The 18144-nt window shown below is 63.6% G+C and overlaps 1 protein-coding gene across 1 annotated transcript in view; it reads right to left on the bottom strand.

Moving 5' to 3' along the window:
- Nucleotides 1-2078: 2078 nt before the first annotated feature.
- Nucleotides 2079-18144, bottom strand: part of PLCH2 (phospholipase C eta 2) — a 66199-nt gene continuing 50133 nt past the window's right edge. The window contains exons 8-23 of the mRNA XM_081488417.1: nt 17916-18119; nt 17566-17686; nt 15749-15920; nt 15235-15342; nt 14072-14230; nt 11304-11381; nt 10868-10950; nt 10408-10505; nt 9931-10113; nt 9448-9555; nt 8831-8955; nt 8668-8752; nt 8161-8307; nt 7705-7784; nt 5340-5637; nt 2079-3847 (exon numbers count right to left, since the gene is read on the bottom strand). Coding sequence (XP_081344543.1) covers nt 2562-3847; nt 5340-5637; nt 7705-7784; nt 8161-8307; nt 8668-8752; nt 8831-8955; nt 9448-9555; nt 9931-10113; nt 10408-10505; nt 10868-10950; nt 11304-11381; nt 14072-14230; nt 15235-15342; nt 15749-15920; nt 17566-17686; nt 17916-18119 — 3335 coding nt within the window. The 3' untranslated portion in view covers nt 2079-2561. The remainder of the gene's footprint in view (nt 3848-5339; nt 5638-7704; nt 7785-8160; nt 8308-8667; nt 8753-8830; nt 8956-9447; nt 9556-9930; nt 10114-10407; nt 10506-10867; nt 10951-11303; nt 11382-14071; nt 14231-15234; nt 15343-15748; nt 15921-17565; nt 17687-17915; nt 18120-18144) is intronic.

The following is an 18144-nucleotide window of genomic DNA, read 5'->3' as shown; positions in this document are numbered from 1 at the left end:
TGGGAAAGACTGGGCTCTGAGCAGCTCTCCTGACCCAAGAGCCCACTGAGAGGAGGCCCTGGCTTCAAGGACCCTCGAGGGCTCTTGGGCTTAGTGATGGGTCCGTTCTCCTGCTCAGAGCACCTCTGACCACGTGGGCACCTGGGCTCAGAGCCCTGCCCAGCTCTGGGGGTGCTCCTCTCCCTCGACCCGTCCCTCAGGCTGTGGACCTGAGCCACAGACATTGGGTCACTGCAGGAGAAGTGGGTGTGGAGGAGCTGCAAGGCTGCCTGCGTGTGCCAGGGTCTCAGGAGTGAAGAGTTACGTGAGGCCCTGCCGCCACAGCTTCAGCTCAGAACAGCCCTGTGCACTGGGGAGGACCAACTGCCCAGCACCCGGGGCTACTGGAGAACCCAGCGATGTGAGGACAGGCGGGATGAGGAAGTCCAGCGAGGCTGTCTCTGCAGGGACCGGAGCCCGGTCCTCTTTCCCCAAGACCCCCTCACACCTGCACTGCTGGGCCTGGGGAGCCGGGGCCCTGTGCCCCATTCTAGGAGCCTCAGCTCGGTGGTCTGGGACCTACACCGAACCCCAAGGTGTGCGACATGTCTTGCATCTCAGCAGCTACCCTGGGTGACTTGGGTGCTGGCCCTGCTCCTGGGTGGACCTCAGAGCTCTTACTGGGTCAGCAGAGAGGGGCTGGCTTTCCTGTGAGTGGCCGCCAGAGGGAGCAGAGGGCCCAGCCAGGCCTGCCCACTGTGTGGTCCCTGAGAGTCCCTTTCCTCCAGGGCTCCCCCACCTCCACCTCAACACTCCCCTCAACCCCCGGCATGGCTCAGCTTCCTGTGGCTACCTTTGTGAGGTTGGGCCTGGCCCTTCTTCTTCTCAGGCCACCCCTTGTTTTCCCCTTCTCCCTGGTGGGAAGGCAGCACTGTCCTGGCTAGTCTGGAGCTCCCTGTGCAGAGGGTGCCCGGCCCAGACACCCAGCAGGGCTCCAGGGGTCTGATCAGAGCCGCACTCCAGGGGTCCGGCTGGGCCCCTGAGCATCACTGGACAGGCCAGGGTAGCCTGAGGGGCCGCACAGTGAGAGGGCTTCAGGGCTCTGAGCACCTACCCCACCCTGTTGCTCCTCCTGCGACCCCCATTCCCTTTCTCAGCTGGAGCAGAAGGGCGCTGGGCCTTTGGGAGCCGAGAGCAGCCTCTGGAAGTTAACTGGCCATAGAGCCAGCACCCACTTGGGGCTGAACAAGCCCCATAGATCACTCAGGAATGTCCCTCCATGCCCACACCCCTACTGTTCCAGAGACCCTAGGAGCCAGCCCAGATGCCCTGCCTTGGAGCCCCCTGCCTCCTGAGGCTGGGCTGCAGCTCCACAGACTGAGCCCCTCTGACCAACCAGAGGATGGAGGCAGCCTTGCCAGTTCCCGGGGGCCTGGCGGGCCTGGGAGGTAAGTGGAGCCAGTACAGCTGCCTACCCCCAGGCCTTTGCTGAATGTGGGCAAGTGACCAGCACAGGTCCCTAGGGCCTACGAGGGACATGGCAAGAGAACACACACACACACACACACCCCCGCCCAGGTCATCCACACCCACCAGCACCCAGCCTTTCAGACACTGTTCCTGGCACCCATGGCCTCTGGGGCCTCACCCCAGACCGCAGATCTGGTCCTGGTGCGGGCCCACGGCCTCCCCAAGCTGAGCCTGGGTGGGGCCACCCCAGTACCCCAGGAGCACTGTTCCTTGCAGAGGGGCTTGGAGTGGCCCCTGACACCTCAGCTGGCTCCTGTGCCAGCCAGATTCTTGGCAGGAAGAGTGGATAGACCTCCTTATGACCCAGCCAGCCCGCCAGCTTCTCCAGGGAGGGCAGTCCTGGAAGCGTGTGCACAGAACTTCTCTGGGGGCCTCAGCCTGGGGTCCCCGGCAGGGCCAACGTCCGCCCCCGACAAGACAAACAGGGCTCGGGTGGGGGACAGGCTACAGGGTAGTTGGGGTTGTGGCCCTGGCCCCGGGCAAAGTCCAGCCAAACCATCCATGGACAGAGGTAAGGGGACAGGAACACTGGGTACGTGGCCAGAGACAGAGTGGACCAGGAGCCCACATGGGCAAGCATGGACGTGTTTATTGGAGTTGTGTTCAGGAGTTTACAAGCGCATACAACGTCCCATACAGAGCAGGGTTTGTGCAGAGCCAGCCAGCAGTCTGTGGGGACGGCCATGCTCTGGTCACCCTGGGCGCCTGACAAGCACAGCAGGACCGGGCAGACGCGTGCCCGCACACGCCACACGGCCGAGACTGGGAAAAGTGGGAAGGGAAATGGCACCATTTTCATATTGTAGAAGCTTTTGTCTCTAGAAAATTTAAATATCCCTCTATGTGTACGTAAATCTTAAAAGGTCAAGGAAGCTTTACCCACCCCTGGGACGGGGGTCCCTTCCTCCCCGGGAGGAGGGGCGGGGGCTAAGGGGCAGAGCCACACCAGCCACACCAGAGACAGGCGGGCAGCCTCCCATCCTGAGCAAACACTGGCCTGCCAAGGCCCAGACTGCAGTTGGCGGGGGGGGGGCGAGGGGCACCCGGGCTGGTCAGAATCGGAGCAGAAGGCCGGTGGCGGCAGCACCTAAGGGCTGGTGGGTGGCACCCTTGGCGGGGGCCAGCACATCCCCACAACCCTCTTGGCCCACAGAGCAGGCGCCCTCAGGGGTACCCCGCTCCTCCTCCGGGGGCCCCCGCAGACCCCGCAGCCGCTGCTGCCGCTCCTGAGCCTGGCGGGCCCGGCTGGCGATGGCGCGCACGCGGCTCTGGCTGCGGGAGGAGGAGCGCCGCAGGAAGCCCGGGGCTCCAGCCACCCCCTCCCCGGTGGGGCCCAGGCTGGTAGGCGACGTGATGTCCCCGGCCTGCTGGAACCCCGTGAGCCAGCGCAGCTGCTCCGTCAGGGCATCTGGCCGTGCCCTCTGCCCAGCTGGCCTCTCTCTGGCCAGGCCCAGGCCATGGCCCAGGCTCTCCACGCGGGGAGCGAAGTCGTCCGCAGTCAAGTCCCCGAGGCTCTTAGACTTGGCAGCCACAGTGCAGTCAGGGAGGCCTGCCAGGGGGAGGCGGCGCCAGGGTGGCCCCGGGGCCAGGGGCAGGGGCTGCAGCCCGTCCGGCCCCACAGGCAGCTGGCCGGCAGCCCGCAGGTTGGGGTTGGATTTGCTCTTGGTCACAGCGGATGGGTCCAGGTGGGCGACCGGGGCCGAGCAGGGCCGCAGGGGCAGACGTCCCGCCAGGGTCCCTGGGAGGCTGTCGCAGCCCAGGCCCAGGCCTAGGCCCGGCAGGGCGAGCTCAATGACCGTGTCACTGGATGACAGGCTGGAGGACGAGGACACGCTACCACGGTGGCTGCCTGGCTCCAGCCGCTGCCATAGCCGGTCCCCGCCAGTGGCATCCAACGACACGGTGGGGCAGGGTCCGGCCAGGGGCCACCGTCCACCCAGAGACTCAGAGGGCACCTGCCCCTCGCTCTTGGCCCTTTTGGGCACGTGGCCCAGAGCCCGGGGGTGGCCCTTGCCATCTATATGGCCGCTGGGGGCCCCCTTGCAGGCCCCAGCAGGGCCCCCCGTGCTGCACGCCCACTGCCTGCTTCCTGGGGCTGGCTCAGTGCTCCCTTGGCTCCCTGTCCGGAGCTGGAGGGGTCTGGGAGCTCCCAGAGCCGCCCTTGGGGGGCTTGCCAAGTGGGCGCCGGGCCCTGCAGACCACTGGGGCCCTCCAGGGGCATGGCTGGGGGGAGTTGCCCCTGACAGTAGGGGGCCGGGACCCAGGGCTGGTTCCTCGGCAATGGTTTCCAGGCTGCACAGCGAGGAGACCGACCTCTGCATGGAGAAGGGGCGGGGCTCTGTGGGGAAGAGGGAGAGGCCTGTGTCAGGGGTGGCCTGGGGCTTTGTGCCCACAGGATGCCTACACTCAGGCCCCTCCATGTGCACACGGCCGTCCCCCCACCCACCTCCCTCCAGCCCACCCTCTGGTTCTACTGCTGTTGGGGAAGGAACTGGGTTCTATGCCCATAGGCAGGGGCCTCCCAAGGCCAGGGCAGCAGGGCACACGGGGGCCGGGCCCCGTTACCTGGCACTCGGCTGCTCTCAGTTCCTAACTAGGGAGGCAGCGTGGGGACAGAAAGGAGAACAGGGTGGTCAGCGGGTGTGAGGCTGGCCATGGACACAGGAGGGGAGGCTGGGCACGTGCAGGAGGGAGGCTCAGCTTCCAGCGCACCCTCCCCAGGTTGGGTCTGCTTCCTGTGACCAGGGTCCGCTCCCTGTGAGCAGGGGCCACAAGCAGGTCTGTCACGACCACCCCTGAGGGCAGGGGCAAGGGGAGGGTTCCGGGGCAGAGCTGCTCACACGTGTGTCCCCATCCCCAGGGCTGAGGGCCACATGCAATCTGCTCCCCTCACACTTTGCAAGCTGAAGCCCTGGTGTCAAGGCTCCGAGCCCCTTCCAGGAGCCCAGGCCAGTCTTCCCAGAGGACTGCGGTGCAGGCCAGGGCTGGGGAGAGGCGGGAGGAAGGCCTGGAAACTGCCCCTGGGTCCTGGCCGTCAGGCCAAGGAGGGAGCCTGGGCCGGGCACTGGAGCTGGTCCCCAGAGGCCACGCTTGGGCCTCCAGGCCTCGGCAAGCAGGGCCCAGCTCAGACTCGCCAGTCTCCACCCTGGGGTCACTTCCCAGCCTCAGAGGTGTCAGGCCCACGGGGCACGTTGTGGGCACACAGGGAGCTGGGGGCAGCAGGGCCCACGGGACCAGCTGATGGAGCACAGAGAGCACACGAAGGCCATGGTTCTGGACACGAAAGCACAGTGGGACGCCGGCCAGGCCATGCGGGGCGGGGCGGGGCCAGCACGGGGACGCTGCCGAGGAGCGTCTGGTCTTACCGGTGGAGAACACGGGGGATTTACTTCTAATCTCCTCCAGCTTTTGAATGAACAGGGCGTTCATCTCCCTCTGCAGGGCCCCTGCCTGCCTGTGGGCACCCTCGGGCCAGCGGGTGGCCCCCTCGGGGCTGCCCGGGCTGCTGGAGTCCGAGGACACGGAGCCGCTGCCGCCCGGCCCGGGCTGCCGGGACCTGGGGCCCTTGGGGGCCTCTCTGCTTCTCCCGGGGGCATCGTGGGGGGCCTCCAGCGAGTCCTCCCAGGCACGGGGCTGCTGGCTGATAGCCGAGTGCCCGCCCTCGGGCCCCGGGCTGGGCAGCCGCCCCCTGCGCAAGCCCTCGGCATCCTCGCCAGCACAGGAGCCCACCACACACTTCATGCAGGTGGCGGCCATCCCAGCAGGCCCGGGGCCTGCGGGCACCCACGGGGGCTGCCCCTGCTCTGGACTCCTCTCCGCCGGCGCCTTACCTCGGGGGCTGCAGCTGCCCGGCTCCTCCCTGGTTGGGGCCTCCGGGGTGGGGCCAGGACTGGAGGGTGCCACATCGCCAGCCTCCCCCTCAGAGCCCGTGTCCTGCAGGCCCAGGACCAGCTCTGGGAAGGCCTTGCGGCCTGGCTTCTGACTCTTGGTCGGGGCGCTGGCCGTGCGCCGCAGGAGCCGCTGGCTAACGGAGGGTCGGGGCAGGGGCCGCCCAGCAGCATGACTGTCCAGGGAGCCGGGCTTTGGGCCTCGGAGGAACAGGCCTTTTAGGCCCAGAGCCTGCTTGACCTGCAAGAGAAGGAGACACATAGGGGACAGCCGGACACTGGGGGCTGGTGACCGCCCAGCCCCATCCAGCTGAGCTCCAGAAGGTGCAGCCCGAGGGACCAGCACGCTTTGGGGCACCACTCAGGGCTGAGCCTAAGGAGGAGGGTCTCCGGGGCGTCTCTACCAGGTTCAGCGGCGGCTGCATCTGCAGCCTCAACCCAGCCTGCACCGGGTGGAGTGAGTGGGCACTGGCGGAGAGGCTGCAGGTCTCAGGGCAAGTGTCCCAGGAAGGGCTGGAGGATTTCCTAAGCAGAGATCTGGGCCTCAGTCCCGTGCCCACTGCACGTTGCACCCCTCCAGCCCTCGGCCCCCAGCTCTGAGGGCAGGCTGGCACAGGGCTGGTGCAGAGAGCATGGCGGGGTGAGAACCCAATGGAGCAGCCCCGGTCCCGTTCACCCACCCCAGGCACTGCGGCTGAGGCAGCAAGCACAGTCAGGTGCAGCCCCGCGCCCTCGCCCAGGCCCCTGCCCAGCCCACTGCCTGGAGCAGTGCCTCTTCCAGGAGGCCTTTCCAGGCTCCTGCCAGGCCACGCTTCCAGCCTTGCCCTGCTCTCTGGTCACGGGGCCTCAGGAGCAGGGCCCACGCTCGCTTGGTGCCCCCTGAACCAATGCTGGCCCAGGGCCTTCCTGGGCAGCCAGGCCCAGGAGGTCCCTGCAAGGCCTCTCCCCATAGCCTCCCTGACTGCGGAGGGCAGCCAGGGTCCCCAGGACCAGCTGGCAAGTGCCTCGGTCAACACCGGACAGGCCAACTGGGTCCTTGCATGCAGAGACCCTGCAAACAGTCACAGTGCCCACGACACGGGGCACTTCAGGGTGGAGGCATTAGTAGCCAGCACTTGAATCAGCTGCCTGATTCAAGATCCCAAATCCAGAGCAATTTGGTCAGAGTCGGCGAGAAAGTCATTTAGAGGAAGGTCCAGAATTCAAGCTCCTGGTCCCTGGGGCCTCTCCCCTCCTCCCCACCCCCAGCACGGGGCATCAAGGCACAGAGAGTTCAGAGGGGCACGCAGGCAGTTGGGGGGTGGTGCACACAGAAGGAGGAGGAGGGCAGAGCACAGGTGCCAGGAGGGCTGGCAGCTAGAGGACCAGACACAGGGAGGGGCAAGAAGAGACGGGCCGGACCTCGGGGCGGACACACGGGAGGCCTGGCTGAAGTCCTGGACCTGCCTCGTAAATGCTGCTCTGTGCCTGAGGATGGCCCAGGGGACCCGGAACCACATCCCGACTCCCGTCACGTGAGCTGACAGTCTGCAAAATGCTACCAGGAATCACAGATGCTAACGGGGTGGCCTGAGCATGCAGGTGGGGGCGGGCAGGCCATGCCACCCCCGTGCTGGGGTACCTTCGAGCTCCTAACAGAGCTGTGCTTCTAAAAGTAGACTTTGGACACACAGAAGCCCACTGCAAGACCAAAGAGACAGAGTGAGGCCGTGAGACACCGACAGCAGGCGTGCAGCGAGGAGATGGAGACACAGGACAGACAGGGCGACCACGGACGCACGATGGAGATGGGTGGCCTGTGGGGCCCCCGCTGGCAGCACCCGGGGCCGAGGAGCAAGGCAGGAGAGAGACGGTTAGTCCCGGGAGATGCACGGACCCCCGTGTGTGCCTGACAGACGACCTCCTACAGCCCGGCTGGGCCCTGGACACAGAACCAGGGGCCCCTGGGCTCTGCACACTGGGGAAGTGGGAGCAGACCTTCTCCTGGGGTAAATGTGCTGGGATGAGGGGGAGACAGGGGGCAAAGCCAGGCAGACGCCTTCAAGGACGGACAGAGAACCAGGGGCCCCAAGCAGTAGAGGGGGGCTCAGGGGAGATGGGAGGGACCAGGGGTGCCTGGGGAGGACCATGGCTCCCACATCCTGGCAGACACGGAGGCAGGGCTGGCGGAGGTGCATCGGGGGCCCTGCCAACCCCTTCCTGGATGGAGACACAGGCCCATCAAGATATCCACCAGGGACAGGGATGGAGGGGGTGGGGTGGGGCTGGTATGCCCCTTACGACAAGTGACCTTGTCGGTGGCACTCACCTTACCACTGATATCACTGACAGCCACGTGGACAAAGATAGAGGCCTCTTCCATCCCCTCCAGGTACACATGCCGATAGCCTGAAACAGCAGGGGGCATGCTCACCCTGGCCCCACATTCTACTTAAATGTTCCAAGGCCCTGATTACAACCCATGAGCCGGGTCCTGGGGACTCTGCTTCCTTCAGGAAGCCTCCCAGGACTGCCTCAGCTGCAAGGATCTTTTCCTCCTCTGGGAGCTGAGGGGCTCTGTGGTTAGAGCTCCCCTCCCCCATCTAGCCACACAGTGCTGTAGCCTTGAACCCTCCTCCTCACCGCCCTCGGTGTCCCCAGGCCCAGGCAAGGCAGGAGCCAACTCGCCCGGTCCTAGAGCCCTCTGATGGCCCTCAGGGGATGCACTGTAGGGGCACTGGCCCTGTGCTCTGCCCTCCCCCACCCTCACTGGCCCCCTGCCCACCTGGCATCATGCTGCTGAAGGCCAGCGTCCTTTGGCCGATGAAGTCACGCCCAATGGGGTCATGGTCCCAGACGAGGAAGCGCACTAGTGCTATCTCAGGCATGTGCACCGTGAACACCAGAGTCTCCTCCCACAGGGGGTTGAATCCTGGAGACCACCAGGAGGAGGTGTCTGTCACCTTTGTCCCACCCGCACCTCTCAGGCACGCCTGTCCCCATCACAACTTCAACCCGGAGGCCACCTGGGCCCACACCCTCTCCCAGTAGCTTCTCCTGGGTGGGTCGCCAGCACAAAGAAGCAACGCTGGAAGGCCAGGTGGCTGTCACTGGGCTCCCCACCGAGGGGGCAGCCTGGGCAGTTATGTGAGTTACAGGCTGCGGCCCTTGCCCTTCCCTACCTAGTCAGACCAGCATCACCAGCACAGGAGCTGTGATGGGGCCTGGGGGCACAGGCTGGCCTCTGGGTGCCCACACCCCTCCTACACCCCCACCCCACCCCCATGCTCACCGTTGTCGTCCACCACTCGGGTCTGCTCCTTGTTGCAGTCCACCGGGAGCCCGATGACCTCCACCTCCACGAAGGGGTCGATGATCTGGTACACAAGTCAGGGTGGCACCGTGGCCCAGGCCGACACCCAGGCCCTCCCGCCTGCCCAGGCCCTCCCACCTACCTCCCCTCGGTCCCCCAGCATCGAGTCCCTCGGCTTGGGCAGCTGCTGACCACTGATGATCCGCAGCACCAGCTGCTTCTTGAGCTGCCCAGGCAGGGGATCCTCAGAGTTAGGGTTGAAGATGCCTGTGGGGGGCCGGGGCAAGAAGATGACCAGGCAGGGTGAGCCCCCCACCAGCTCACTGGGGCAGCCCCAGGGCACCCACTCCCACCTCTCCCCCATCGACCGGACGGGAGTCCCAGGTGCAAGAGGGGGAGGGAAGGCAGCACTCCAGTGCAGGGGTGCTGAGGGGCCAGTCACCTCTGTGACCACCCAGTGATGTGGGCCCCGCTTGTTTCCCCCACGGGTGAACCACGAGGGCTCAGCGTGGGTGCAAGGCCACACTGCCTCTGGATGGGGGACTGGGTGCTCGGGGACAGGGTCCAGGGTGTCAGCAGGAAGAGATCCACAGGTTGCTTTCAGCACATCCGGGAGAAGCTGAAGTGTCTGAGAAGGAGGAGCAAGTGCCCAGCCAGACCTCACTCAAGGGTGCGTCACCCGGGGAACTTCGTGTAGGGGTGGGCTAGGGAGGGGCTCCAGATCCTGGTGGGGTGGGGGTTCTGGGGCCATGTCCTCACCCTGGCACATGCACTGAGGCTTGAGCACGTAGCCACAGCTGCCGTTGGCGCTGAACTTGGCCCGGTTCAGCTGCAGCATCCGCCCCTCCGACTGGTAGTTCAGGGCGACTGCCAGGAAGGACACAAGGTGGCCGGGTCAGCATGCGGCCCACCTCTGCACTGCCAGGGAGCCCAAGTCTGCTGGGGTCACACTGGGCACAACCAGGGCCGTGCAACCCGGCAGGACTTTCCTAGAGCCTGCACAGCAGCCCCTTCACAGGGGCAGAGCTTGGGCAGACTGGGTCTTCCACCACCTTACCTTGGGGTTCTAAGGCCCCCACCCCCAGGGTCCTCACCAGTGCCATCCTGGTGAGGGTGACTGGATACCTCCAAGATTCTCCCGAGTCAGGGGCGAGAGAGCTAAGCGGAGCGACTGCGGAGTACCCGGCCACATCCCCCTCGCCGCCTCAGCCGCCTCTGCCACCCCAGGACCCAGGCACCCACCCATCTGGCAGCCGGTGTTCCAGAAGGGCTGCGGGTTGTAGTTGCTGGAGTCCACGCGGTAGGAGGAGGGGTAGATGCGCGAGAGCTGGTGCTGGTTGAAGCGCAAGTACTGCGCCGGCTTCTGCTGCAGGATCTGCTGAGCCTTGGTCTCACTGAAGGAGGACACCTGCCAGCTGGACCCCACTGTGGGCCGAACGGGCACCGTCAGGGCACCGGGTCTGGGGGTACCCCCACTGGACTCCGTCCCAGTGGCCCTGCCTCTCACCGGGCCGTGTCCCCAATGACCCCGCCCCCGTGGCACCGCCCACCTCCAGGGCCCCGCCCCTCCACCGGGCCCTGCCTCCAATGGCCCCACCCCCTCCACAGCCCGTCCCAATGTCCCCGTCCCCGAGGGCCCTCAGGGCATTGCCCTGTCCCGACGACCCCATCCCAATGGCCCCCGCCCCTCCCAGGACCCCACTTGTAGCGGCCCCTCACCCTCCGTCTCCACGTCGTGGGTGCCCACAGACTTGGTGTACTTGACCAGGTCCGAGAGGGCCCGAGACAGCTTCATAGTCTTCTTCTGCCGGGCGGCCCTGTGGGAGGGGGTTGTTGGGGTCAGGATCTGGGTCACACTCCTCCCCTTGAAGCTCTGGGGAGCGTCCATCAGGCGCCCACTGTGCCCGTGTATTCCAGGGCTCGGGTCACACATGGATGCACTGAGAGGTGACGCTGGGGGAGGGGGCAGGTGCTGAACCCAAGGAAGGGCACCGACCCTGACCAATCCTAAGGAAAGGAGCACAGGGAGCTGCCAGCCCTGCACCCTGGGTTCCCTGCCTCAGGCCTCCATGTCTCCTCTGAGCCTGCGCATCTGACGCCTGCTGTTGCCAGAACAGCGGCCTCAGCACTTTCCACACAGCCATCTCTTCAAGGGCCGAGGATGGAGGTGGGCACTGACCCCCGGCTCTGGCTGCCTTGGGAGTCCAGGTCCTCGTCCCCCTCCTCCACACTGGCCGCCTTCTTCAGCTTGCTGCTCTTTTTCTGTGCAGAAGGAGGGCAGAGTCAAGATGGGTGGAGCCTCAGGCTTGGGGAAGGAAGGACCTGCTGAACTGGGGTCCTGGCACCCACGCTGCAGCTGGGCTTGCCCCTCCTCTGCAGTGCCCTGCTCAACCTGGGCCCTGGAGGACCTGAGCTCTGGGCATTGGCCACTGTCGACCAAGGGAGGGCCATCGAGACACCTGCTCCATCCAGCCCTGACCAAGGATCCACACCTGGCACCTGTAGCCCAAGAAGGCAACCAGGAATCCCAGGGACCCTCAGGGCTAGAGAAGCCCCTGCCCCATCTCTGGCTGGGGGACATAGGGGCAGGCTCCCTGCCTGGGAGCCCGGCAGACCTTGCGCTTGGAGAAGCTGCCCACGAGAAGCCGGCTGTTCCGACGGCTGGTTCCGGCCTCCTCCCCAATCTCCACGTCCTCCTCGAACTGGAAGCAGAGACAGACAGGGGGCCAAGTGAGCCCAGCCTCAGACCAGGCCAGGGACACAGGCAGGCAGCTCCTCCCAGTGTCTCCTTCCTGGAAGAGGGGGAGCTGAGAGGGGCCTGGAGGAAGGGGGTAGCTGGGCCTTGGGCTGGCCGCTGCCCCAGGCCCTCGGGAGGCACAGTCCCCACCCAAATGGGGTACACAGAGGCGGTTGCCAGGAGCAGGGGCCTGGCTGAATCAGCTCCCCATAATGCCCCGCTCTAAACTCACTAAGTGCCCAGTTCTGATTCTTCCCCATGGATGGTGATTGCATAATGAATACCATCAGTGTGTCTGGAATATTCCGTGGAGTGCCTGCTTATGTAATCCTCGTTTGAGGATCCCAAGCTCAGGAGCCCTGACCTGCTTCTAACAGCGGCAGAGGTGTTATCTCCTTAGACAGTCCCCAGGGCTGTGGCCATCCACTGCTTGCACTTGGGGCTGCAGCAAGTCTCCTGAAGCCACAGGACTGAGCCTCCTCACCACCATTTACAGAACACACGTGTGGGTGGCTCCCCTCCCGGCCCCTGCCCCCTTCACCAGGAAGGGGCTCAGTCCTGGCAGCACTGTGGCCTGTCCACCTCTGTCATCTGTCATTGAAGCCCAAAGCTGTCATCCATGAAAGCGAAAGCCACTCTGTCGTGTCTGACTCTTTGTGACAACATGGACTATACAGTCCATGGAATTCTCCAGGCCAGAATACTGGAGTGGGTAGCCATTCCCTTCTCCGGAGGATCTGCCCAACCCAGGGATTGAACCCAGGTCTCCCGCATTGCAGGCAGATTCTTTACCTGCTGAGACATCTACGGAAACCATGCTGAAGCTCAGTTACACCCCTGGAGTGGCTGGAAGCCTGTGCCCGTGTCCCTGAGGCCACTTGCTGCAGCTACCACCAGCTGCCCCCCCAGCCCTTTCCACAGATGCCCCCACAACCCTCCCAGCTTTGTTCAGGGTGCGCCTGCCACGCCATGGCAGGAGCTGGTTTTGCAGCCGACGTTCCCTGTCAGGGAGGGGCTTCAGCCAGACGTACACACCCTGTGTGTGAGCTTGTACACACACCCCTGGGGGGGCCTCTGCACATACTCCTCCCTCAGTCCACTGGCCTCACCCAGCAGATGAGCGGAGCCCTTCAGGTCTGGGTTCTGGTCACCAGGCAGGGAGCCTGGAGCTGGAGCAAGGGAAAGGAGGCCCTCAGGCCCAGCAAAGAGGGGTGGGGACAGCCACAGGTCCATCCCCCCGGATGCCTTCTCTGCTCACATGCTAGAGAGGGGGCACCTGGCTGGAGACACTGCCTGCAGTGTCAGGAGGCTCCTGGGAGTCGCCACCCCCACCAACTCCGCTGCTTTCCCGACCCTGGTCCCCTCCTCCACCCACCGGGGAGTCCTGTCTCCCACCGGCTGGCAGGCTACATGGAGGGGCGCTGGTGCAAAGCCCAAGCTGCAGACCCTGGGTAACGGAGGCGCTCAGGAAACCCATGAGCTGGCAGAGGCATGGGAATCTGTATTCACGGTGTTTGCAGCCAGCAAGGCTGACACACTTCTTGGCTCTTTAACCCTCGCCTGAAACCCCATGGTCACCCAGCACAGCAGTGCCCCTGAATCTGGGCACAGAGCAAAGAGGTGCATGCTGGCCCGGCATCCTGAAGAAGTGCTGCGGCCAGGGCCAGAATCCGCTGTCACCCACCCCCTCTCCTGGCACCCCAGCTTGGCAGGGAGACAGTACCCCTCTCCATCCTTGGTGGTGGGGGGTGTGGGCAGCAGGGCCACGTCAGCCCCTCCCACCAGCACACAGAGCCGGATGTGTCTCATCTCGCAAAATGGGGTCTGCAGGACCAACTGGCACCCTCCTAGCCCTAGGACCAGCCACCCTGATCATCACAGCCCCCATGGGGTTCCCCCCAGGCCACTCTGCTGATGTGACCCTCCTCCAGTGTCAGCCAGTCCCTCTAGACAGCACCACAGCCGCTGGTCCTGGCCAGCCCAGCCTGGCCCCCAGGCTTTACGTCTGCCCTGACAGCTCCCACACTGTTCTCCCTGCGAAGGTACTTCCCAGAGTTCAGCCACGCTTCCCTGTGAGGCTGGGGGCCTCCGGGCATGGGGCAGCTGGACAGCTGCCAGGACTCACCGGGCTCTGAGCCCCTCCCAGTCACCACCAGACCCCCGAGGCCATGCCCAAGTCCTCTTCTGGGAGTAGCTGGAGGTGCCTTGGGGGCTGCCATCCGCTCCTGCCCACAGATGGGGAGGGTGGGGGCTAGAGGAGTTGCCCACAGGCCTCTGGGGACAAACAGTCAGCCATACGAATGGGGCGGCCCCACCGTGGTCATCTGCCTTGTGACATTGACGGCTGCAGGTCTTTCAAGATGAGACTCGGAAGAGCCAGGTGTGAGCTCCTAGAGGACCAGGGGTGGATATATGCAGGGGCAGTGTATGTGCGCATGGGGGTGTGTGTGTGCAGATGTAGGTGTGTATGCAGATGTAGGTGTGTGTGTGTGCAGGTATGAGTGTGCAGATGTATGTAGGTGTGTGTGTGTGCAGGTGTATGTAGGTGTGTGTGTGTGCAGGTGTGTGTGCAGATGTGCAGAGACCTCACGTGCCAGCCCCTCTCCCAGCTGCAGGCAACCCCCCTCATTGCCTCAGGGCTCTCACCTTTTTGGCCTCTGTCTTGTGCCCAAGTTTGCCAGGCGGGGGCAGCGTGGACACGGTGAAGTCGCTGGGGTCCTCACAGTCCCGAATCTTGGACTCCTTCATTAGGAAATCCAGTTTCCTCTTGGCAATGTTTTCCACACGTTTCCGGTTGGTGGAGGCCTGTGAGAGGCGGACAGCCAGCTCATTGGCCTCCGTCCCCGGCCTGCGGGCAGCAGTGCGGACAGCGTCCGGGGTCTCGGCAGGGCCAGCGCCACCCTACCCCTCCTCTCACACTTGGCACTGACCACATGCAGTCCTGCATCACAGTGCTGGTCCTCACCCCCACCCAGCTCCCCCGGGGTGCACAGTAGGTGTGCAATTTGTCCTGGGGCCCCAGATGGTGCAAGCAGACCCAGGCCCGTCTGATTCCAATGCCTGCCTCCTTCAGCTGCACCACGCTGCCGTGGAACCCACAGACAAGTCACAGGCGCCCAGCTGCCACTATGCGCTCAGGGCGGCTCAAGATCAGGAACCGACCACCGGCCACCCTGTGTCTGGAGGAGATGAATGGGGGTGGGGAGCAGCCCCAGTGCGGCAGGGTATCTGGGCACCCCCACGCCCAGGGTACAGTGGGTGCAAGGGGGCCAGTGCAGACGTAAGGTTTACCATTGCCTTGGGCCAGGCAGGGAAATGCACAGGCCCACCCAGAGCGGGAAGAATCCACTGCCTCAGGGCTTTCTAAAACAATTAGTCAGCAGGGCTTTCTCATCCAATGGCCCCTCAGGGAGAAAGAATACCTCAGCAGCGCCCAGAAAAGGGAGGATGCTAATTAGAGGCCCCCCACCTCCCCATGGCCACCTCCCCATGGCCCATTCCTCCGCTGCTCGAGGCTGGTGCTGACTCCTCAGCCTCTCAGCACTGCCCCAGCCTCACGATGCCGGGAAAAGAGGTGACAGTTGCTCACTGGGAACTCAGGGTTTGTATTCTGTGGGGGGGTGGCTGGGCAGGGGGGCTCCCTGTGGCCCAGGCCAAGTGCATGCCCAGCAGCTTGGCAGCTGTGCAACTTACCCTCAAGCTGCCCCATGCCCCTCTGTCCCTGCTGCCTCCATCCCATAACCAGGCCATGAGCCGGCCCTTCATGGCTGTGGCTCCCCAATCTGGGAAGAAGGTCCCCCCCGACTCACATCCCCATTGAGGAGCTTGCAGTCCTCATCAATCTCGTCTGCACTGTCCTCATCAGACACCTCGCCCTCTTCAGCATCCTCGCTGATGTTGGCTGGGAGCTTCTTGCCCTGGAGGAGCAGGTGGGCCATGAGAGGGGCCCTGCGGGAAGCTCTAGGAGGCCAGTACCCACAGGAGCAGCCGCTAAGGGTGGGCGCCTTTCCCAAACTTGACTGTGGCTCTCAGGCCAGGGGCAGGGCCAGGGGAATGCCAGGGGCAGGGCCAGCCCTGCAGCAGCATCATGGGAGGGACATACCCTGATATGCATGCCGAGGGCCCCAGGTTGAGGGACCTTCGTGGGGAGATGGAGGCCAAGGCAGGGGCAGGTCTTGTACTGACCCCTCAAATCTATCACAGATGGTGTGGAACCCCAGCCGGTCTGGGGCAGGGCCCTGCCCTGCCCTGACCGCAGGTCAGAGATCGAAGGTCAGAGGCTCAGCAGGATGCCGGTGCTGGGAAGGGCAGGGAGGGTCTCACCTTCACCAGGATCTTGCCCTTGAGCACCTGGGGAGAGGGCAGCGTGGTGGCATCCTCGATGCTCACTGATGACAGGTCCAGCTTGTCCCCAAGAATGTCGGTCAGATACTGGGCCATCTTCTTCTGCTGGATAACACTGCAGTGGTTCTCAATGGACAGGATCACTGGGTACCTGTGGCCCCAAGATGGAAGGAGCAGGATGAGGCCAGGGGAAGGCCAGGTCCCACCATGTAGGACTGCAGGTCACCTGCAGCACTGCGTGAGGAGAAGAGGTCTTCATAGGGGCCCCCGGAGAGATGCAGCTGCCAGTCACTGTGGGAGGGTGAGGACTTTTCCCTGTGGCCCAGCGGTTAAAAATCCACCTGCCAATGCAGAGGATATGGGTTCAATCCCTGGTCTGGGAAGATTCCACATGCCTCGGGAATCAACTAAGCCCGTGAGCCACAACTACTGAAGCCTGAGTGCCCTGGAGCCTGTACACTGCAATAAGAGAATCCACCCAGCACAGCCAAAAATAAATAAATAAAATTAAAAAAAAAAAAAAGCAACTGAGTGTGGAGGATAGGAACCAGGAGACCTTGAGGGTGGGTAAAGAAGGCATGTACTTCTTCTCCCCATAAGAAAAGAGCCAAAGGCAATTAGAAACTCCAGGGGAAAAAAAAGGAAACGTTCAAGCAAGTCATGGTCAAAAAATGACGTGGACTGAACTGAGGTGCAATGTGGAGCAATGGACAGACTGTGAGAAAGATTCCCATTCACTGAGATCCTGGAGACACTGTCCAGTGTGTGGCCCTGGGGCCCAGTGTTGGCCCAAACAGCCTGGCCCAGCTATGACCTGTGTGGTGCAGGTGAGGAGAGCAGTGTGGGCATTTTTGTAATAGGCTCTTCAGTTGTTTGATTTATTCTTTTCAGTCATGTGCACAGTTACTTGGATTTTTGCCAAAAGGCAACATAATTCTTTTAGAAAATGTAAGTGACCCCAACCTAGAAGTCACAAACTAGAGCAAGAGATGGGTGAGTCCTGTGATGCAGGGAGGCAGGGCCTGGGGCAAAGGTGCTTCTCTCCTCAGTTCTCAGGTGAGAACCATGTGCCTGCAAACATCATGCTGGCATGGGAGGTGTGAGCCCCTTCCCGAGACCCCAGCAGGCCCCTGGTTTCTTGGCAGATTAGGGAGACCTGTGTGTCCCAGCCCCACTGCCCAGGATGCCCCCACACCTGCAGTTCCAGAGGCCAGGTTGTCCTGCAGAGGTTCCCCATGCCCACTCCCTTCCGAGACAGAGCCTGGGCCAGGTCCTCCCAGAGCAACTCCTCTGTTTCTAGTTCTTAAGTCAGTCTCCTTCTCCTCTTCATTCAATTAGTTCTTCCCTTGCCTGCAAGCCTCGCTGATTTGGGGTAACTAACAGTGTGGGGAGGCGGTCTTCTATTTTCAGAAACTAAACTGGATTTCGCTCAATAGTGTCTATAGCCACAGCTGAGTGACAGCAAAGTGAGTCTGGATGCAGAGCAGCTTCTTAAGGACAGTCAGTGCCAGAGCCACTGTTGGAGGCGTCTGATACCTGGTGTTGCCACCGAGTGTGTGGGGGCGGGGTTGCTGACAAACATGCCCCTCCCAGCCCGTGCTGCTCTTGCACCCACCGCCTCTCCCCTCCTCCACCCCTTCCCTGCCCCTCATCCTCAACAAGAAAGCCTGAAACCAGCCCCTTGGCCACTAAAACCACTGCTCCCCAGAAAGGATGTGGGGGAGGGGCAGGAAGAACCCCTTAATTCCCTCCCCTACCTACCCCCCCAAGCCAGTCCCCCAGTCCCAGTCACTCACTCATTCTTGATGAAGGCGTACTTGTTGATGGTTTCAATGACGTCTTTGAAGAGGATCTTGGAGGTCAGCGTGTAGCCATGGTGCACAATGGGCTCCCCATCAGGCCCATCCCAGCAGTCCACTGCAGGCAGGCAGACCTCAGTGGGTTCCAGGGACTGGACCACCAAGGCCCAGGGACCCATAGCCCATGGGCTCTAACTGGAGGCAGTCTTCTTGCTCCGCAGTTAACACCAAGAGAGACCTATGCCAGCCCCTGCCAGACACAGGGCTCCTCGGAGAGGCCAGCCCACAGCCAAGGCCCAGCCCCCAGGGCCGAGTGGGGTTGCAGGGTCCCAGAGCCCAGCACTCACCCTCCACACAGCGGCAGCCGGCCTGCAGGACCCAGGCGTACATATCCGCCCTCGACTGAGACATGAGCTGGTCGCCCACGAGGTAGGTGTTGTGAGACGAGGTTATGAAGTAGTGGCTCAGCGGCCGTGTCATGTCCTGGTGCACGCAGTGGTGCTCTGGGTTGAAGATGTCACCGGCTGGGCTCCGCGTGTAGTTGGTGAAGCCTGTGGGGAGGAGCGTGGGGCGGAG

The sequence above is a fragment of the Giraffa tippelskirchi genome, chromosome 5, assembly GCF_054371585.1.
Source record: "Giraffa tippelskirchi isolate mGirTip1 chromosome 5, T2T-mGirTip1v1.2.pri, whole genome shotgun sequence".
Classification (NCBI taxonomy): Eukaryota; Metazoa; Chordata; class Mammalia; order Artiodactyla; family Giraffidae; genus Giraffa; species Giraffa tippelskirchi.
This window is presented reverse-complemented; position numbering and strand designations above follow the sequence as displayed.